Source organism: Squalius cephalus (assembly GCF_949319135.1).
Source record: "Squalius cephalus genome assembly, chromosome: 12".
NCBI lineage: Eukaryota > Metazoa > Chordata > Actinopteri > Cypriniformes > Leuciscidae > Squalius > Squalius cephalus.
This window is the reverse complement of record NC_137133.1, coordinates 32,555,052-32,578,377: the sequence shown is the minus strand read 5'-3', so window position 1 is coordinate 32,578,377 and position 23,326 is coordinate 32,555,052. Positions and strand designations below refer to the sequence as shown.

General features: G+C 37.9%; 1 protein-coding gene across 3 annotated transcripts in view; it reads left to right on the top strand.

The window, feature by feature from the left end:
* klhl29 (kelch like family member 29) overlaps positions 1 to 23,326 on the top strand; it is a 281,635-nt gene that overhangs the window by 241,071 nt on the left and 17,238 nt on the right. For all 3 annotated transcript variants that reach the window (XM_079888807.1, XM_079888806.1, XM_079888808.1), the window contains 2 exons: positions 7,428 to 7,610; positions 7,994 to 8,174. In XM_079888807.1, coding sequence (XP_079744933.1) covers positions 7,428 to 7,610; positions 7,994 to 8,174 — 364 coding nt within the window. The remainder of the gene's footprint in view (positions 1 to 7,427; positions 7,611 to 7,993; positions 8,175 to 23,326) is intronic.

Here is a 23,326-nt window from a genome sequence, read left to right as displayed (position 1 = left end):
GCTTGTAAAAACACGCTGTAAATAGAACCTTTGATGCTCAAAGAGTGCTCAAACAAACACAAACTATAATGTCTGGAATCAGCATCTATCAGCGGGTAACGAAAATACCTTTTACTCGGTACTACAGTCAGCAACCAGTATTACTGGTACGTTTGACAACACTAGAATGTATCAAGCTTTTCTTAGTTAGCAACCAGGAACCAAGTGTGGTGGAGCTTATCAAAGGATCACTTATGCCAATATTAAACCACCTACATGAGAAAACAACTGAAGTATATCTGAAACAGTGAGTTGGACTGTCTAGTAAACATTCCCACTTCTTTTGTTTACCATGATATGCAGTAAAAGCTGAGAAGGAGTGAGAGATCGCAAGGTTACAGGCAGCTTTAAAGGGCACTTTGTACATGCATTCTTGTTAGGCAAGCAAAATGGTTTTCATTTTATCCCTTACTACTTCATCATCATCATCATCATCATCCCCAGAAAATGTTCCTCTGGAGTAGAGCGCTTAATGACTTTTTCAGGCCCAACTTATCCTCTCTTTTCATTTGTAATGCTTTTTGACTCACTCCGGCGGGACTGGAATGAAAGCAGTGAAATGACAGGGGTAAAAGCCCACATGCAAAGTTCAGACGGTCATTGGCGCCCACAGCGTCACCTGCCCGCCACGGCTTTTTGACAAGCGGGTTCAAAGCTGAAATTTATCTCTGCCCGCTACCGCAACCGGTCGGGAGAGTCTCGGAGGAGAGAGAGCCAGATATAGAGAGAGAATTCCTCTCTTCTGGACTCTTCCAAAAGATCTCTTCCAAATCCAGATTTTAATGGTCGGAAACAGCAAGACAAAGGGCAATTAGATGAAAATCAAGCCCTTGTGAGCAGACCTGGTCTTGGCCAGGGGTTTTGTTCTAGGTGATGGCGGTTTAGAGCAAGTTTGGGTTTCCTCCCAATGTGAAGAAGAGATTGAGCTCAGGAGGAAAGAAAAAGAGACAGTTATTTACAATCTTTCCTGGCCCTGGATGTTATCATTATCGCTCTTTAGCTCAGTAGGGGATGAGAGCTACCTGGCTGCCCTGACGTCCCGTCTGGCAAACCGTTATTTACCGATGGCAGCCGCTGAGCCAATGCCATAGATAGGACTCATTAAGGGGAAGTGATGCGGAAGAGACAGGGGTGATTGACCTGTGGGAGGCTGTGCACTCAGACCGAGAATAAGCTCACCTGTCAAAGTACGTATCTCTTCCTGTATCTGCACATCACGCTGCTAGCGTCGACATAAGTGGGTGGAATCAGGCAAAGAGGAAAAGTAGATGTGGGAACCGTGTGCTCCGCCCCTGACCAGCTTGACTGACAGGTGCTGGCTGAACTCCTATTGGTCCAGTTTTCTCACTTCTACTTTTCTATGATTAAGCATGAATTTGGCTGATGAATGGAGGTAACTCAATTAAAATCCGCACACCTCATTAAGGAATTCAACGTTGGTTTAGCAGCATTGTTGAAGGCTGAAAAAGGTTACCTGCTGCTCGAAAAACTCAAATCTCACAGGAAATAAGAAATGACTTATGTTTGCCCTTCAGGGGTTACAGTGAAATGAAAGTATTCACTGACAGTAACTGAACATCTAGTTGCTCTCCGTCTGAATGGGATTTTTCTTATAGACCTGCCATGTTTTTTTTCTTCTTTAGTTGATAAATTACAATATTCATCGTCAGGAATATACTTCAAGTCAACATCCAGTCGACATTATTAATATTTACTAATACAATGAAATTACATAGCAGTAATGTAGTGACCAAAATAATAAATCAAAACAATATTTGAGTTTCTTTAAATACAAAAAAAAAAACACTAAAGGCCCCAATATATTTCAAGCAAAATCGAAGAACAAACTGGGGTGACGTCATTTCAAACAAAAGCAGGCCGAATCTTTTTGTTCACATCCAGTTTGTTTTGTGTTCGTGTCGAGAGTTTGGCTGGTAAACACCTTGTAATAGATTATGTCATAGGTGGGTGTGGCTCTGAGGCTCCGCCTTCTTTGACGTGGAAATTTTCTTCTGTTCTGTCCCTCGAGGACAACTCATCTATTATGGAGATGCAGTTCCTTTCTGTAGCTTCTGAGTTTTTCACATTATATTTTAAATATTTTATCTATTCTGTGGAGAGTCATACAAAGCATTTCACTACAGGTAGTACTGTGTATGATTGTGTATGTGACCAATAAAACTTGAACTTGAATGTAACTTTGGCTTTAACACTTTTTTAAAAAGCCTTTATGTATAATGCATTATAAAGGTATTCATAATGTATGTTATAATGCATTATATCTCTTCATAAATAATTGTAACCAAAGTTAAAATGCTCTATAATATTTGCAGACTCCTTGTTACATCTGAAATTGGTTGTTTGTCATGTGTTTTAATGCATTATACTTTCTAAAGGGGTTTAATTATAAGTATTATAATGTATTAGAACTGTGGTTACAGTTATTCATGAGACCACTGAATGCATTATAAGGTGAATGCAAGGCATTAAATATACTTTTATAATGCATTATATAAAGACTTTAAGTAAAGTGTTACCATAACTTTCTAAAGGTACACTGTAAAAAAAAAAAAAAAATACAATCAATAAGTTTTGACAACTTGTTTTTACATAGCTTTAACTCATCAAAATAAGTTAAGCAATTTCAACTTTTTTTGTATGTTATACAAGATTCAACTAATTTAAGTTGAAATGACTGAAAAATCCAAGTTGATTGTACTTACAAATTGAAGGCAGCAACTTTGTTTACAGTGTATACATGTAATTTACAGTAATACAATAATTGTATAAAAAAGATGCAGTATCCATTCATTTTAATTTGACCAGTAAAGAAGGGACCTTTCTCTTCATTTGCATGTTGGTCTGGTCTACCTGTTCTCCTGAAGGATGCTGAGTGGTTGATTTCCACCAGATGGTTCAGCAATGAGCACTAGTGCAGTCTGGGCCCTAGTCATGTCTCATGTCTCAGTAAAGACAAATCCCTCTGGGTCCTCTCGATTTTGCTGGGGGGTTTTTCTCGCTCTCTTTTCCACTCTGCTTGTGTTTTTACCTGGCCAGGAGAGAATAACTAAGATTTAGAAAGAGACAGAGTGAAAAGAAGAAGGAGAAAAAAATGACAACTGTGTAAAAGAAGGATGCTGGAGCAGAGAGAAGCCCATGGATCAGGCAGGCGGCTGTTGTCAGGGGAGCGCAGGGGAAGTATTGATTCGGAAAGATGAGCCAGCGGGTAAAAGAAGCTCAAGGATGTCTTCACGTCGCTCTCTCACTTTCCTCTGCTCTCTCGACGCCTCTCTTCCTGCACCTTAAACAAAAGCCGGCCTCTACGAGGCGATTTGATGACAAGCCCTGCGCCAGTGTAGACATGATGCTGGAGGTCTGAGCGCGAGAACCCTCACACACATAATAACAATAGGCTTTCTAAGCATAAACCTGGATAGAGTTACACCGGATGATGCTTGAATTCTGTCATTTTCCTCCTGCGGGAACATTTAGACCTTATTTATTGAAGATAAATGCAGTGAGGTGGTTGTTAGGCGGTTCCAACTCAAAAAGCCCCAAAATCTCTTTGATATTCGAGTGTGTGAGATTCTTCTTTTTTTTTTTTTCCTCTGTTCGTTTTATGTTTATCTTGCATTGATATGATGTTCTGGGTCTCAAAATTTGAAAGAGACTGCATCCAAATCCCTCTATATAATATCAAATATCTCTAGTTATGGCTCAAGACCCTCTTTCAATGTACAATACTGGCCAAAAGTGATGTTCTGTATTCAAATATTATTAAAAAAATGGTCAATTGTTTAATAATTATTTAATAATTGTTTAATAGGTGATAACACAATGAAACATGACAAATTGTGTAGACATAATTTTTGGCCAGGCTGTCATACAAAGACATTATGAACTCATGCACAATCAAGAGAGAACCAATCAGATCTATGCTTGTTTCTGTGAGCCTTTTTGTTTTTCTGTATTTTTTATTTATTTTTTGCATATAAATTAACACCTGTAGCTGTAGTTCACCCCTTTTGTTGCCAAATAATTTTGTCATATAAATACTAAGTTTAGTGTTTTGTTTGTCCCTCATACTTAAAATATATAAAATACTTTCCTCATATTTTGGTGGTTTAATTGAATTTGTAGGGTCGTTAAACACAAATATCCCCTCCGGACATCACTTTTAGCCACTACTACACTACTTTTAGCCAAAGTTTTTTGCCTATTTTTTCATCTGCCAGGTGAAAAATCTGATTGGTTAGAAAAGCAATAGCACACCTCTTCTCAACATCTCGGTATCATTCATTAAAGGGATAGTTCGGCCAAAAATGATATTTAACCCATGATTTACTCACCCTCAAGCCGTTCGAGATGTATATGTCAATCATTTTTCAGACGAACACATTTTCAGTTATTTTAGAAAATGTCTTAGATCTTTCAGTGGTTATAATGTCAAGTTATGGGGTCCACTCCTTCAAGTCCCAAAATGTGCATGCATCCTTCACAAAAGTAATCCATCCGGCTCCAGGGGGATAAACGAAGGCCTTCTGAGGGTAATCCGTGTGGTTTTGTCGTAGAAATATACATATTTATAACTTTATAAATGAAAATATCTTGCTTCCGGCAACGGTCGACGCGCGTTCACGGCAGATGGATGCCGGCGTATGACGTAGGACGTAGCGTTTGATTTAGCTGTACTTCGTTCTACGTCACAACGCTTCCTACGCTACGTCCTACGTCATATACCGGCATCCATCTGCCGTGAACGCGCGTCGACCGCTACCGGAAGCAAGATATTTTAGTAAAATAATTCATTAGCCTAACTGTAGACTGTTTAGGTTTCCTAATGGAGTTAGAAATCAGAGACCATGCAATGACTTTGATGTAATGTGCGGACGCAGGTGTGCATATACTGGCTCATCTAATCTGATTTTAGAGCAGGGTCTGTTTTAGAAGTGTGTATTCGTTATATTTGCATGTGCTAAACAGCCATATTTCATCTAAAAACTTGAACACAAAAATGAAAGAAGCAGAATAGAGTATCATGGATGAGTGCACAGGTGCCCGTGATGCATTTCATGTAGTGCTGAAGCCAATGTGCCCTGGGCTGTAAGACACTTGAGGGCATGCAGCCAAACAGATGGTTATGAGTTTAGTTAAGCTCTGATAATTCACTTACACTCTTCATTGGACACACATGCATGGACAGACTCTTCATGTGGGCTGTTGGGTAACCTGAATACCAGTTTTTATATAATATGATATTGTGTGTTATATTTTAAATTTAATGTAATATTCTTTTCATTTATTTTACATGTACTAACATTCAAAAGTTTGGGGTTGGTAAGATTTTTTTTAAAAACTTTTGAAAGAAAAGTGCAATTTAAAACAGTATTGTTTTGAAATAATATTACACTTGTTTTTAAATATATTTTAAAAATGGAATTTATTCCTGTGCTGAATTTTCAGCTTCATTGCTCCAGTCTTCAGTGTCACATGATCCTTCAGAAATCATTCTAATATGATGATTTGATACTCAAGAAACTGTTTTATGGAAACTGTTTTATGGAATTTCTTTCATGAATTTAAAGTACAAAACAACGGCATTTATTTAAAATAGAAATCTTTTGTAACAATGCAAAAGTCTTTACTGTAAATTTTGACCAATTTAATGTCTCCATGCTAAATAAAAGTATTAATTAAACTTTTTTTATTTAAAAAAATCCTACTGACCTCAAACTTTTGAACACTATTTTACATATTTTCTTAATATTTTGAATGTGTTTTTGTCTATACTTAAAGCAAAAAAAAAAAAAAAAAAATGTATAATGGATTTTCAGAGAATATGAAATATATTTTTCTTCTGCTTTCTCAGGGGTTAATATACATGCATACACACACACACACACACACACACACACACATATATATATATATATATATGTGTGTGTGTATGTATGTATGTTTATATATATATATATATATATATATATAAGTAAAAAAAAACAAGTGAAATGTATTCGATAAAAGCAACATGTTTATTGTGTCATTTAAGTCAAGTTAGATAAATTATTATTGTTTAAATATTATTTTATCATTTGTATTTAGGATGTTTAAAATAGTATATGTAAAAATGACTTTAGAAATACAAATGAGTAATCCATATTTATTATTATGTATATATCACTGAATATAAAATTTTATTTCCTATTTTTATTCTTTTTTTTTATTCTTTATATGAGTTTTATTCTTGTTTTAAAGGGGGGGTGAAATGCTATTTCATGCATACTGAGTTTTTTACACTGGTAAAGAGTTGGATTCCCATGCTAAACATGGACAAAGTTTCAAAAACTAAGTTGTACGTTTGAAGGAGTATTTTTGTTCCAAAAATACTCCTTCCGGTTTGTCACAAGTTTCGGAAAGTTTTTTTCGAGTATAGCTCTGTCTTACGTAAGATAGGGCGGAATTTCCTTATATGGGTCCTAAGGGCACTTCTCCGGTAAGATCGCGGATCTTAGACCAGAGATGCGCGCACTCGTAGACCAGAGCAAGAGAGTGAAAGCAGTTCGCCATCAAAGCGCCCTGCCCGGCTTTTGGGAAGTCAATGTCACCAAAGAAGTGTGTTTTTGGTTGCCAGGGCAAGACAACCCTGCACAGATTCCCAAAGAACCCAGCGTTAAGGAACCCGTGGATGGAGTTTGTTTTCCTGAGCATAAACGGAGTTGTGTAAGACTGTTGTTCCCTGCATTTCGACGATGATTGTTTTATAAACAAAGCCCAGATCCACGGATTTGCAGATCGTCTAATGCTTAAGGATCGAGCAGTCACAATGATAAAGGTTCGCGGTCGTGCGTTGGAACCGGACGGTGAGTAAAACTGTTTGTTGAACAAATGTCTCTGTGTGTTGTCACTAGCTTGGCGCGTTAGCACAGCTAAGCTTCGCCCACACGGCCCGCCCCCAGCCGCTCGGTTTTTTCCGGAAAGACTCGGTACAGCCTATCTTTATGTTAAAAATTTAATAAAACAAAATACTTTTTGGAGATATGAAGGATGCAATATTACTCTATAGGTACTCAAGATTAACAGGAGATTGAGTGAAAATGAGCATTTCACCCCCCCTTTAAGCATAAAGCTCAGTAAAATAAAAAATGAAAGATAGATAGATAGATATATATACTGTACTTAAGTTTTTCGATTTTCACCTAAGTTTTCTGCTCTGAGAAACGGCGTAGAGGAGCAGCAATCTTCTTTGGGGGTCCCTGCAGTCCATCAACCGGCCATGAAGAATAACTGCACTCCCAGCCTTTGTCAGGCTCTCTATTTCAACACACCGCCAGCGCCTCCACCGGGGCCATCAAGCTCTCATATGTTTGTATCCTCTGTCTAACCCGCAGGTGTAGCAGAGGTGATCGTGTTGGTCGGAGGAAGGCAGGCGGTGGGCATGAACCAGCGCTCCCTGACGGCTGTCACCTGCTTCAACCCGCAGAACAGCAAATGGTATCCTCTGGCCAGCCTCCCGTTTTACGACCGCGAGTTCTTCAGCGTCATCTCCGCCGGGGACAATATTTATCTGTCAGGTACGTCAGATTTTGGAGAGAAGGTCGTATATCAAGCGCTTGCAGAATCTGTGGTCACTTCCCAGACGCGGGCTGTTTCTTGCAATGATCTGATGAAGAATTGGCGTTGCGGCGTACATTAATCACCGGATTCTACCGGCCTCGCTATATCAAAACAGCTATTGGTTTCCATGCCAGATAAATCCGACAAATCCTTTATCACTTGAAGGTCACGTTTCTGTCCAGCTTCTAGTTCCTCAGATCGTATTACAAACGTTGGTGACTGCGCTGCATCGCTAAACGGTTTAGATGAGTGTAAATTTATGCCCCAATTTTTTTCCGAGCATTTTCAACATTGACTTTGTGCAATGTCAAGTCATGGTGGTGTGTCGTCTTGTTTCCAGGTGGTACAGAGTCAGGGGTGACAGTGGCAGATGTGTGGTGCTACATGTCACTTCTGGACAACTGGAACCTGGTGTCCCGGATGACTGTCTCTCGCTGCAGGCACAACAGCTTGGTGTATGATGGCAAACTCTACGCTATTGGAGGACTCGGGGTGGCTGGAAACTTGGACCATGTGGAAAGGTAATTTGTTCTGCAGTTAACTAGCTGGGGGGAAATACATTCACAGATGCATCGGGATGGTTTCTCAGATGATTCATATTGCAAGTTTAAACTCAGAGCTGTATACTAGCAAGCATCTATCCTTCTATACTTCCTTACTTCTATAGGTGGATCATTTGGTCTGTTGCATGTTAACAATGCGATTCACATTTGAGCGAAACAAGGAGCAGTTTTGTATTTTTTTCTTCCTGAATAACACGATAATCCAAGTAACTGATATTTTACAAATGTGATTAAAGGGATAGTTCACCCAAAAATTTAAATTCTGTCATTAATTACTCACCTTCATGTCGCTCCAAAATCTGAGTGATTTCTGTCCCTCCACTGAGAGTCTACGCAACATGTCTACGCAATATGACGCTTCAAAAAGTTCATAAAGAGATCGTAAAACCATATGTCCAAAATTTTCTGAAGAGACTCGATCGCTTTATATGATGAACAGATTAAATGTAGGGTTTTATTCACAAATAAACGTTCATCAACTCACACATCACTTGTGATGAAAGGAAGTTCAAGTATGTTCGCTCGGCGAGCGAGAACCAGTGAGGTTCATTCTCGTGTTCATTCTCGTGTTTAGGAGGTTTAGATATTCCAGGCCAATAATAATAATAATAATGCAAGTGAACAAACAAGCAAAGATAACACATGAGAATATTCATGCAAAAGACAGCATATCTTAGTTTTGTGAAACACAATCGAAACAAAATGTTAAGCAAAAATTGAACCTTTAACTGATCTTTTTATCTGTACTCTGTATCATTCTGGTGCTGTTACAGAGAATGCTGGGAAATAGTCAAACAAGCCTACTTATGAACCAGCTGAGTAAGTTGTATTTTTCCAGCAAGCTCTCTTGCTGTTCCTCAATAGCAATACATAAAATGCATACTAAATCAATTGTGCTGTCAACATTCATAATTACAACTTGTGATCGATATCACTTTGCTTCCACAGTGTTTCCTTAATTAACACTCGGAAAGTCTGGCCTGAAGAAAATCCAAAGTTTCCCACTTATTATGACTTGATGTTGCTGCATGTGTGTGTGCTGAGCTCCTAAATACGATCTTTCCGAGCGCAATTGAGCGCAGCAGAACCTTGATCAATTGGCACTGCATTATGGGGACAGATACATTTCTCTCCTTATATCTCCTTATGCGAATGTGTTTAACCTCTTGGAGCGGGACTGCGAAATGGTCTGATGCTCCAATTGTGGGCGGCACACGAGGGCAAGATTAAATGGGGCAATCAAAAAAACATTATGGGCTGTATTAAAGGAGCCCGCCGCAGCTCATTACTAGCCTGAAAGGAGCTCAGGAGTCCCTATCAGTCTGGCAAAATGAAAACCTATAATTTGATATTTCTTTTCAGTAGCGTCCATCAAATTATGATGCAGCATCTCCCCCCCGACACCTATGAACTTAATAACCAAGACCTTTCCCTTTCCCCACCAGAAATGAGCTGTATATGATCATCTTATAGAAATCGTACATGTTCATGTATGCAGCTTGAGCAGGACGTGTATGTATACTTTGTTAAGCTGATGAGCATCCCTCACCCAGCGGAGCAGTTCAACCTGTACGTGCTGCATATGAAATCGATATCGTAAACCATCTACTCATTATTGACACCAGGCCTGCGAGTTTAGCTGAACTACTAGCCACAGGGATAAACATATTTTTGCAAGCAAATAGCATGATATTTGGGTTTTAACAACCTCAAACACCTTGAATATTTGATTTGAGTTTGTACATGCGAGTGTTTTGTTGTAGTTGTTGTTGCGGGGTCTGTACGACACTCCTGTACATGTCAGCATCTGAGCGAGCGCTGGGATCAGCACAGACCGACTCTGAAGCATTAGCGTCTCTCCCAGACGAGTGAACGCTCTCCACGCGCCACCTCATTTTACTTCCCTGTCATGGAGTCATTTACGGCGTGTCAGCGCTGAACTAACACCGAGGTTATGACTGAGATGTGGACGGTGTGTGTTTGAGAGAGATGCTGTGCTGCTGTAATAATGTGCTGAGGGCTGTTTAATGATATTTTGATGTTGGGTGCAGCTGCGACATCTAATTGATCATCCTAAATAATAATCATCAATTACAACTTATTCATTATTCGGTTTAAGTATTTAAAATGTAAGTACAGTAATTTCACTGTTATATTTAACATATTTAATTCTTTCGCCGCAAGCGTTTTTTAAAAAAAGTTGCCAGCCATTACCTGCGTTTTTGATCATTTTATATTGTGTTGTATGGATATCTGAACATGCAATATCTCAAAAGAAAGAACGGAACATACGTTTTATTCTAGCTTTTCATAAAAAAGCAACATTTTGAGCAAAGAGCTGAGAAAAATTGTGTTTTTGTCAAAGACTACATGCAGATTGGATTCAGAACGATGATCCAATCACAGTTGGAGTAGATCGAGTCCATCAACACAACCAAAGCTTCACAGTCCTGTAGCTTTTGCAGTTTTGATTTATATGCTGTTTAATGTTGATGATCGCGTTATTTTACATATGCATCTGCTTACATAGCCTACTGTATGCCATTGCTTGTTCCTGCTTTTTCGCGTGTGTTTTGATCAGATCAAGAGCGTGTGCTCTTTCAGAAGATGTGTCATAGCACCCCCTACCTTATAACAGTGCAAATTCCATCAATGGCGGGGAAAGAGTTAATATTTATATTAATTTTACATTCATATATTAGTATTTTTATTACATATTTAAATGTATATTAGTTTATTATCATTAATAATTAGAATTAATAATGTATAATAAACATTTATTTCATTACATTTTATGTTAATATAAAATGAAAGTTGACATTTATATATTAATATCATATTGATGTAAAAAATGATATATTCATATTTTATATTGTATTTATATTAGTCATTATAACTACAATAAATTAAAATGAATTGAAATGTGTGTGTGTGTATATATATAAAATGTTATACATTTTATTAAATTATAACTATTATATATATATATATATATAGTATATAGTGTGTGCGTGTGTGTGTAATATATACTTGTGTAAATCATAACTCTGTTCCCCACATGAACCATCCAAAAACTCATCTTTGATGAAAAATATAGTTTACAGAGTCTAGTTCCATCTTTTTCGCCCTCCTTCAATCTCCAACCGGCCTTGTTTGTGTCCCACCATCTGTCTTACGGTACGTTTTCATGCGCTCAGCCATGAAATCATTCACGCTTAGAAGCATGTCTTCAGTAAGCCCTCTCTCACGGCGACTGTTCGCTTCATTTCTATCACCCATCAGGCGGCTTCTGTCCCAGGGTCACGCTACTGTGTTTTTCCCACCACAGTGTGTTGCTGCCATGAAACAGTGGGTTTAGATTTCATTTTTGCTTTTTGTTTGTCCACAGGAAAACTGTTAAGTGGAGTTGATTGCTATTCCAAAACAAATGAAAGCAATGCTTCCCCTTATAAACTCCATTTTCTGTTTAATGAGCTCATATAGATAATACAGCGAAATGGCTGTGGAATATTTGATATAATTGCTGAGTTCATTCAGATAATGAGTGCAACAACACAGAGCATTAGAGCAGAGATCGGAGCGTGAAGCATGACCTCATGCGCTCGACTCGTTTTTAACACTATTAAAATGAACCTCTGCTTCTTGATTTCCGGCGTTGTTTGTGCAGCTGAGGCTTCGCATTATTGCTTGGTTTGTGTGGTTTAAGCCCTTGTGGTTCTTTTGTTTGCTTTTTAAATCTTTTTAATTCATAGAAATTAGATGAATCCCTCCGCCTCCCTCCACTCCCGTTATATCCTACAGATTTCATATTAAAATCAACTTTTTATATTAAAATAATAAATATTTCAGGTTACTTTAACTGTTGGCCATTTTTCTCTCTCCTTTTATCCTTCACTAGCTCATTTAAAATTCCCCTGAAGTGTGATAAATTCATTTTTAAAGTGCAATTACTTAATATAGTTTCTAAATTAATATGAGATCATTTGACTGCATTCATAATGATTATAGAATGATTAGCAAAACTGTGTAATAGTTTTTAATGGAGTATACAGTAGCATGTCACACTGCAGGACATGTCAACAGTATAATGTGTATGTGTTATTTGGGATCAAACAATTATATTTATTGTTGTAAATATGAATAATTCTGTTTATGCGTTTATTTATTGGTTATATATACAGTACACAGACACAAAAACATTTATTTATACACTTTATTATAAAGTTGATCGGATCACAACTCGGATTATGCATCCTGGAAATATACAATATTGGGTTTTACAACTAGGTCTTATTGAGTTGTTAATTTGGTTTATTTGACTTTGCCAGTATATAAAAAAAATCCTTAAAACAAGATACTTGAAAAATAAAATTGCAGAAGATATTAATACTGGTTTTATCTTGAATATAAGTGTATTTTTTCTCACAGCACTGGCAGATATAAAGATCCATGCTCTGAAGTCTTAATAGCGTATGCGTTGTTGTTTCTAATGAACATTTAATTTGCTTCAAGGATTTGAGACATTTTAACACATAAACATAGGAGTTTTTGCATATTATATGCAAAAATAAGTATATTTACAGTAGTGTGCATGTGCAGACTCTTTTCCCAGTGAGAAGTGTTGTTTTTTCAGTGAGACTCTTCAATGGTAGTCCCGTGATAAATATACAGTGAGGCTGTACTCCATTAGACACCATCATAGGTGTGACAAATGAATGGATGGCCAGGAAAAGCCAGTGCCTCACGGCCCCATCTCACGGTCGCCTGGGCCCAGAAAAGCGTTATGCTCTGAGATGAGAGATGCCCCCCTGAGGGTCCATTCACTTCCAGTCTGTCCCGGCCGATATTCAGCATCCTTCCACAGAAACGCTTTGACAGTAATCCTGTTCCTATTGTCCTGTAACCTGAAGAAGCTGTCAGGCCGTTCAGTGCACCCTACTGAGCACACACACAGTGTGAGGTTAGAAACACTATTCCACACAAATGGATGCAGAGTAGACCTTGGACACATTTTGAACCCTTTCCACCTGTTTTCTGATGGTAGCTGATTGTTTCATTTTAGCTACGGGTCAGAAATGAACGGTTGCTTTGGGGAAAAAATTAACAAAAATGCCCCTTAAATTCAACATAAGTGGGAAAAAATGCCCCTGCATAATTAAAATAAAACTATTACAGCTGTCGCAATTAGAGTGAGATGTGAAATTGAAATGAAAAATGTTGATTGCAGCTTACAAATGTTGCATCAGATTTTTTTAAATGTATTTTTCACAGAAAAATAACCAATTATGCACATTTCTGTTGAGCTTATGAATGCAATGGCCAATCAGAGGCTTTTAGATAAGTCACCGTGGTAAACGCTGGAGTGCACACAATTCTCTCATCATAAAGGAAGTGCAGATATTTGATTTTAGAGTATGTGCACTTATGTGTACTCGCAGTGTACTTGCCTAAGAAAATACTGGGTAATATAAGGTATCTACATGGGTTAGGTTTAGGGGTGGGTTCAGGGTTATTACCTATTTATTACCTAGTTATATAATAAGTACATACTATGTACATGCAAAACAGGACTGTAAAATAAAGTGCTACCTTTATTGCTTTTTTACGCATCAAGACTTCACATTTGTTGTCTTAGCAGCATGAAAAACAAAATGGTTATTCAAACTGTAAATTAATTATAGAAAGTGCAACACGTTCTCACTCCCAACTCGTCACATATTTACCTTTGGTAAGGACTCCTTGGCATCACCTTTTTAACGCTTTATTTTTCGCTTTATTTTTCAAGGTGCATATAATTCTTTGAATTTGTAAAAGTAGAAATTATTTTATAAATATTTATACTTTCATAGACATTTCCCTACCCTAAACCTTCCCACTTCTCAACGATATAAAACACATAACAGGTCAATAAAATGTATTGAAAAAACTGTATAAAAGTATTACAAGCACTCGTGTTGCATTCCAAGTCTTCGGAAGCCATACGATTTATATATTTATGTGACGAAAAGAGTGGAATAACCACGCATAAACTTTATTTTCTCAAAAATACAAACATGTACATACATGTTGCTCACATTCTATTGTTTGTGCTGAATACAGTGTAATGATATGTGTAAAAGCACAAATGTCATGGCATGTCAAAAACTGGCCCAAAAACACCCTCAGACCCCAGAGGGTTAAGGTTTTAATCGCTGAAAAACATCCCGCTCTGTCTGTACACCTGAGCATGACGCAGTCGTTTACAAGACTCACGAGAGCCAGTGCTATTTCACAGTGAAAGCTGACGCAATGCTTCTTCAGGTGGCAGTTTTTGAATGTGTGTTCAGGATCTGAGCTGTACGGTGGGGAATGCTTTTCTGTTCCTCACACAAATCAATCGTTTGGCCTTGAAGCACTTGGAATATTTGTACTTTTTGAATAAATTGTGATTGTAGTCTTATCTGCCTGTTATATCCTGTGTTTTATATTATTTAATATACAAATGGCTAGGTTCAGGGGTTGGGTTACATGCTCAAATATGTCTAAATAGTGTAAATAAACAAATAAATGGAAATAAAATGATTATGGCTGTTTAAATTCTCATTCTCATTGAAAGCAATGAAGTACCCTGCGCCGAGGAGTCCTGACCTGTCAAGCTGCTAAAACAAATGTGAAGTCTTGATTTTTATATGTGTAGCCAGAATATGACATGCTGTTTCCCCAAACATGTATTCTGTGAATCTGCATTAGTAATCATTATTACAGTATCAAGAGCATAATTGACAATGATTTTTATCATAATTTTGCAGCTCTACCGTGTAATGCATTTTTTTTTACTTCATGCAATTGTTGTCTAAAAATACATGTGCCAGCTTATTTAACTGTCTGTGTAAATAATAATTTAGATTCAGATTCAGCTTCTGTTCCACCTTTGCAGTATATGTGTTTTTTTGTTGATGTTGATAAAAAGTTATTTATTTAGTTAGTATTATGATTGATTGAAATAATGGTAACACTTCACAATAAGGTTTCATTAGTTAACATGAACTAATAACTAATTAGCTGCACTTCTACAGCATTTATTAATCTTTGTTAATGTTAATTTTAACATTTACTAATACATTATTAAAATCAAAAGTTGTATTTGTTAACATTAGTTAATGAACTTGTGAAGAAACATGAACAATGTACAGCTGTATTTTTATTAACTAACATTAACAAAGATGAACAAATGCAGTAACAAATGTATTTCTCATGGTTAGTTCATGTTAGTTAATACATTAACTAATGTTAACTAATGAAACTTTATTGTGAAGTTTTACAGAAATAATTGTTTCAATATAAGTATTTGTCATGCAAGACAACAGAGATGCATTTAATAAGGTAATTATCAAATCGCCCTTATGAAGAAAAAAGAAAAGAAAATCAATTCCAGGGGGCAAGTATTGCACCTTAATGGAAAAGTTGAAATCTGCCGCTGGTGTGTGAGAGTGTGTGTGCACGTAATGATGGCTGTTGGGGGGGGTGATGGGCGTTCCTCACACCCCGCTGTGCTAATCCAGCACGCGATGGGATTACGAATCTTCAGAGCGCCATCACCCGCTGCGCCCACTCCCCCTTCCTCCAACTTTATCTACCCCGCTAGTTAAAGGCCCGTCCCCTGCCTCTCGTTCCTTCTGCTGGTTTGGAAAATGAGTATGAAGAGGAGCCAAAACCTCCCTAAACCCCTTCTCTAATTACAAACCTCTCGGCTCCCCGTTCCTCCTCAGCACCGGCTCCACAAGCGTGACCGCGGGCAGCGTTCGATAGCCAGACTCCTGGTGCGGCTCGCTCAGCGGGACGGCTCGCTCCATCCGACTCACTTCACTGAGCTCGTGGCCAGAAAAAGCTTCATCTTCTTCCATCATCTCAGAAAGGGGCATATTTAGTCCTAGTGGTATCTAATGAGAAGAATCTGGACCTCTTATGGAATATGTTTGCACTGCTTCCCTAAAGAGGAACTTTTAGGTTTCTTTAGGCATTAGATTTTGATTGGAGGAGTATTAGGCCAACTTAAATGAAAATTCTATCATTTACTCACCCTCAAGTTGTTTCAAACCTGTATGAATTCAAAGGAATATATTTTGAAGAATGTTGGTAACCAGAGAGTTGATGGACCCCATTGACTTCCAAAATACTATGGAAGTCAATGGGGTCCATCAACTGTTTGGTTACCCACATTCTTCAAACTATCTTCCTTTGTGTTCAGCAGAATAAAGAAACTTATAAAGGTTTGGAACAACTTGAGGGTGAGTAAAAAAAATGTTATCAAATGATGACAGAAAATTGGTGAACTATTCCTTTAAGTGAGATTCTAAATTACAAAGAACATTTTAGTTGTGGATTCAATGCAGTTGTTCGCAGCCATAGTCACCATTATTTTTATAGCGCTTTATAGAAATTACAAAAGAAAATACAAAAGAACAGCGTTTATTTGATATACACTACTGTTTGAAAGTTTGGGGTCAGTGAGATTTTATTTTTAAAGAAACTGATTCTTTTATTCAGAAAGGATGCATTAAAATGATCAAAAGTGACAGTAAAGACATTTATAATGTTCTAAGGTTTCAAATGAATGTTGTTCTTTTGAACTTTCTATTCATCAAAGAATCTTGAAAAACAAAGTATCACAATTTCCCCAAAAATATTAAGCAGCACAGCCATTTTTAACATTGATAATAATCAGAAATGTTTCTTGAGCATCAAATCAGCATATTAGACTGATTTCTGAAGGATCATGTGACACTGAAGACTGGAGTAATTATGCTGAAAATTCAGCTTTGATCACAGGAATAAATTACATTTAAAATATATAAAAGTTATTTTAAATTGAAGTTTTTACTGTTCAAATAAATGCAGTCTTGGTGAGCAGAAGAGAAATAATATATTGTATTTTTTATTACTTTTATACATATTTATAATTCTGTAAATGTATTTGTTTGTTTTCATTTAATTTATCTATTGTCCATATTAGCATACTGTTGCTGATTCTGATTCAAGGCTCTTATAAATCATGGCACAAACAACAGCAATGATATTGAACGTTTTTGTTGACTCTGTGGTCAAAGTTTCCTTTCATCCAGGATAATAAACAGCGAATACTTCACATACTGTAGACATTAAAACACTCAAAGGATTTTGGTGGACTTTAAAACATTAATAGTTCTTGTGAAACTCTTTTAATAAGACTCGAATCCACGAGCCTCACAAACTTGGATCCAGATCCAGCAACTAAACTTTCTAACTTCTAAACAAACTCAAAAACACCCAGTGACTTTATGGCATGCAACTTTCATCAGTGTACATTTCACATTAAGCACAGAAAGCCAAATTTCTCGAGTTTTAATTGCCTGAGGTTAAGTGGGAACTTTTAGCTTCTGCTTCAGTAATAATAATTTACTTCATAAAAAATGACTAAAATCTGATCAAATGCTTCATTTAACGTATCATGCTCCAGTATTCTGTCAAAGGTGGACCTCAAGCTCATTCACAGAGGTCTGTGCCCTGAATATTCACTGACCCCAGAGCAGCCGTGGCGTCCCGGGGTCACGTCTCCAGTCATGTGTGCTTTGACAGGGATATATTTCGGCTACACCCAAGGAGGGTATTAGGTTGGTGGAAGTAATGGATGTCTGAGCGAGACTGTGTACCATCAGCCAGATAAATGACTCGCTGATGGTTTGGGAGATTTCCAAGTTGCACCGGCAGGCAACTCATTTCTCTTGTTTCTTCCTGCTTTCCTTCGGCCCCTCGAGCTGTGGAAAGCTGACGGAAGTACGGCTTGTGCTTGAGAAACAGGGGGTGAGACAACAAAACCGCAGGAAAGATTTAGAATATCCACAATTTTCTCCAGGAGATATGCAGGTTGTCACGAGATATTAGATTGTACTGTTTTGATGAAGTCTGTGTGGTTCTGGAGATCAGGTCTGTAGTGGAGTATTTGCTCATTACAAGTCAGAACTGAAAATACGTTTAAAAATACTCATAAATCATTCAAATATTTTAATAGTACTTTGAATTGCTTCTTTCTGGCATAAAATTATTCTCTGATTTGATTCTGGTTGACCTACTCAAGTGCTTGAATTTACTTAAATGGCATGTTTAAATTTGTGTAGGATTTTACGTGTGATTGTGTGGTAGTTTTTCTTTATGAGAAGTGAATATACAGTACCATTCATTTTTGGAAATTATTTGTTTATACAGCAAGGATGCAATAAATTGATTAAAAACTACTGTAGAGACATTTATAATTAAATAAATGTTATTCTTGTGAACTTTCTACATATTAAACAGTCATGTTAATATGTAATAATACTTCACATTATTTAGTTTTTTACTGTATTTTTGATCAAATAAATGCATTCTTGGTGCGCATTAGAGACTTCTTTCAAAAACATAAAGAGATCTTACCAACCCCAAACTTTTGAACGGTAGTGTAACTTTTATTTTAATGAATTGATATTGCAGCTGTACATCAGTGGATTTATATGAAAGCAGGGATAGCTGCAGATTATGACCAAAGATGCATCACTTTTAGAGCACTTTCCCTTTAAGAGTGTATTTGAGTGAGTTGTTGATGCACATGTAATGATAGCAGAGCATTACAAATCAGATTTGAAAAGAAATATTTATCTCTCTTTAATACTCACGTTGTGATGACTAAATTAACTTGTAGCACAACATGGTTGAAGAATGTAAGAATGGTAGTCTGACCCTCCCTCATGTACATGATAAATATATGCATTATGTAAATATGGATGGATGGATGGATGGATGGATGGATGGATGGATGGATGGATGGATGGATGGATGGATGGATGGATGGATGGATGGATGGATGGATGGATAGATGGATAGATGGATGGATAGATAGATAGATAGATGGATGGATGCTGTATCTTTCAGCAGATGGCATGCAGCATTGAAAGATTTCTGAGACTCATTAAAGACACCGCACACAGTCCTAGGCTGTTCTTTTCCCCGTCCTCAGAGTCGAACAGCAGCACGTTTGGTGTAAGCACCGCTTCATTCAGCACATAATGAAAAGGGAAGCTCCGGGCCGGTAATGAAGTCTTAGGCGAGTTTCTGTGGCCGCGACGGCTCACGCCGTGAGCTTTGGTAATTGGCGGATGACCTACTCCGCCATCGAGTTGTAATGTCACAATTTGTGTGTGATGCACAAATCCAATTAAGTCCGAGTGCTGTGCAGAGTTCTCCTGATGGAGGCTCAAGGTGCCCTCTGCAGTGATAGAGCGAGATTGAGAACCGATACAGTGTTTGCACACGCCACTGGAAGCCTAGAAGAGCCACATCACAAATCGGTGAGGTCAGAGAGATTACTAGTCATATCTGTTTGGGCTGATCGTACCGGCCCTTTAAGAGCAGGTAATGTCAGATGGCATGAACATCTGATGCATACTGCAAACAAAACTAAAAAGCAGATTTTAGTTTTATAATGTACAGCCAAAACATTATGACCAGTCACATTGATCATCTCCTAACAAGGCCACATATTAAGGTCTGGGTAGATTAGATGGTAAGTTAAGTGAAGTCAAGTCACCTTCATTTATATGTAGAGCTTTTTACAATACAGATTGCTTCAAAGCAGCTTTATAGTGATAACAGGAAAATAATGCAACAAAGTTTGTTTCTGCTGTACCGCAGATCTAGAAGAAAATAGCGTCATAGTCCAGCTTAAGTAAGTTCAGTAATGGTTCATTTTTGTTTTAAAACAGTTATTAATTCAGTTCATTTATATATATATAGCTGCTCGGGAGAAAAAAGTGATGTCATCGTCCAGCTCAGTTCAGTTCTCATATAATAGTGTCAATGAATACTATTGTTGAATACTAAATGTCCCCAGCTAAGCAAGCCAAAAGCCAAAGGCGACAGTGGCAAGGAACCAAAACTCCATCAGGTGACAATCAGTTCTCATAGTTCTCAGCAAACAATCAGTTCTCGTAATCAACATGTTGGATGCAGGAGAAATGGGCAGAAATAAAGACCTGAGCGACTTTGACAAGCGGCAAATTGTTATGGCAAGGCGACTGGGTCAGAGTATCTCTGAAACGGCAAGGCTTGTGTATTGCTCTCGGTTAGCTTTGATGAGAATTTACCAACAGTGTCCGAGGAGGGACAAACAGGGTGTTGGGCTCCCAAGGCTCATTAATGCACGAGGGCAACGAAGGCTATCCCGTCTGGTCCGAGCCAACAGAAGGTATACTGTGGCACAAGTCACACACAATTGATAATGTTTATGGGAGGAATGTGTCACAACACCCTGCTGTGTAGCCGTAGACCAGGGGTGCCCAATCCCGCTCCTGCCGATCGACTGTCCTGCACAGTTCATCTCCAACCCTAATCAAACACACCTGAAGCAACCAATTAACGTCTTCAGGATCACTTGAAAATTAAAGGCAGGTGTGTTTGATTAGGGTTGGGGATGAACTGTGCAGGACAGTCAATCGGCAGGAGCAGGATTGGGCACCCCTGCCGTAGACCAATCAGAGTGCATGATGACCCCTTAGTCCAAAGCGCCTACAATGAGCATCAGAGGAAGAAAGTCACCTGGTCCGATGAGTCCCATTTTCTTATAAATCATGTGTACGTGTGCACCGTTTACCCGGGGAAGTGATGCACCAGGATGGACTGTGGGACGTCGGTGGAGTGTGTGTGACGCTCTGGTCAATGTTCTGCTTGGAAACCCTGGGTCAGCCCAGTTCATGTGGCACATGCCACCTACAGTATCTAAACAATGTTGCAGACCATGACAATGGTGTTCTTTGGGAGAAGTAGCCTATTTCAGCAGGATAATCACACTGTCACACATTGTTCAGGAATGGTTCGAGGAACATGAGATCATGCATCTGTGGGATGTGCTGGACCAACAAGTTCAATCCACCTCAACCTACAGGACTTGAAGGATCTGCTGCTGACGTCTTGGTGCCAGAAACCACAGGACACCTTCAGGCTCTTGTGGAGTCCATGCCTCGGCAGGGCGGTGCTGTTTTGGAAGCACACGGAGGACCAACAGCATATTTGGTCATGATGTTTCGGCTCATCGGTGTATTGATGATAACACTGGCTTCATGACCTCGTGTGTTTATTTCAGTGTTTCTTCTTTCTGAATGTGCGGTGTCCTTGAGTATCTCTGGCCACTAAAGTCAATAACAGCCAACGTTTGAATATGTTCTTGAAACATTTTTCTGGCAAATGATCAGGTTTATGCTTTCTTAGGAAAGGGTTCAATGTGATACAGGTAGCTCTTGCTTGATTCTGAAGGTTATTTGCTACCTTGCATGAGTTGCAGTGTGACACATAATATGTATGCATTCAGGCTGCTTTTGTCATTACATTGCATTTGTACTTTTCAATATTTTAGACCTAAACTTCTATATATATATGAACCAAAAGTTTATTTAAATGAGCCGAAATGACATCCCCCTCCAGAGCTTATTAATTTATTGATAGGACAATGATTTCTGTCAATATTCTTGACCAAAGTGTAGAAGCTCTAAATAATTCATTTACAGACAGCGATGAAGTTATTAGCAGCGCACCAGATAACACACATCCTAATTAAAATGTTCAGAGACATTCTGTGCCAAGGTTGATAGCCTTGTTTTTTCAAATGTACTTTACAGTTTGCGTTTAGTTGGCTCCAGCAGGTTTTGATTAATTCATTTTTATCTTATGGACATATTTCTGTTTAGTTTGTTTAGGTACCTTTTGATTTGATCCCATTCCAAGAGTCACGATCTGATTCCAAAATGATTCTTCAACATATATTTTTGAATTACCCTTTTGAATTATTCTGCTGTGCATATTTACATGTTTTAGATGTGTGTTTTGGTTTATATATATATTTTGACACATATTTTGGTTTTAGTAAATGGGTCATTCTACAGAAACGTCCACTTTTGGTAGGGCAAGATGTCTTAAAATTGATTTCTTTTTCTAACATTTAAACATTTCAACGGGGGGGGGGGGGGGGGGGTATTCCAACCCAAATTTTTTTGGGGTATTTTTATTTAAAGGAATTAATTATAAAAGCGATTTAAGGGAATAAAGAAAAAAAAGCTTATTGTATTAGTGAAATATTGCAAATAATATTTTATTTTTAATTATGCATGCATTCTCTCTAAATTAATCAAAGAAATTATAGCATATTTTCAATTCAAAAAGGCTAAATTTAGTAAATAAATAAAAAAAGTTGAGTAATTCGCGTCACCGGATACTGTCGGTAGTTGAACATTTCTATTGTAAAACAGTCAAATATGAAATGTTTTCCACTTACATTTTGCCAGGCATTCGTTCACTTCTTTAATCATTCTGACATTGAAGAGCTAGACCGCTGAACTTTTAGTCATCCTAACACCAAACAGAGCGGTGCGTAATGGAGCGCATCAGAACAGCATCAAGAATATCAAATACATTGCAGTGAATCTTTTATTTGCATCTTAAGTTTATAGGCAATAATAATGACAGGTTTGCGAAAGTGTAGAACTCGGTGAGCTCGCGCAAAACACATCTTCAGGACAGCGACTCATTTAAACGCCTCTGATTGGCCAATGCGTTCAACAGACATGTCAGTGATTGGCTACAATGCTCAACGCTGCCGTACGCCGTGCGTGCGCTACGGTTTAGTCTCTGTCTCGCATGCGTGCTCGCTCTAGATTCCGGGAGATTTTAACTAATTTGCGCCATAAATAGTGGTCCATCCAGTAGTTAAGAGCCTGAATTGTTTATAGTAATTCTGAAATTTAGTGCACACGAGTGAAAAAAAAAAATACAGCACAGAAGAATGTCTAATTTAGCGTGAGATTTCTTTGTTAAGCGTGAGAGCGTGAGATTGAGGCTGAATGCGTGACTGTCACGCCAGATGCGTGAGAGTTGGCAACCCTGCATGTAGACAGAGTTGGCGAAAAATAATAATAATGCAACAAATAAAGAGATTATGTTTTATTTATTTTAATCAGGTTTGTTAAAAGTGTGCTTGAATGAGGTTAGTTCATCTGCGCTACCATCTATTTGCTATAACAATGAAAATATTTGAAAACCAGTTAAAATCAAGTAATGATGCAATCCTTTAA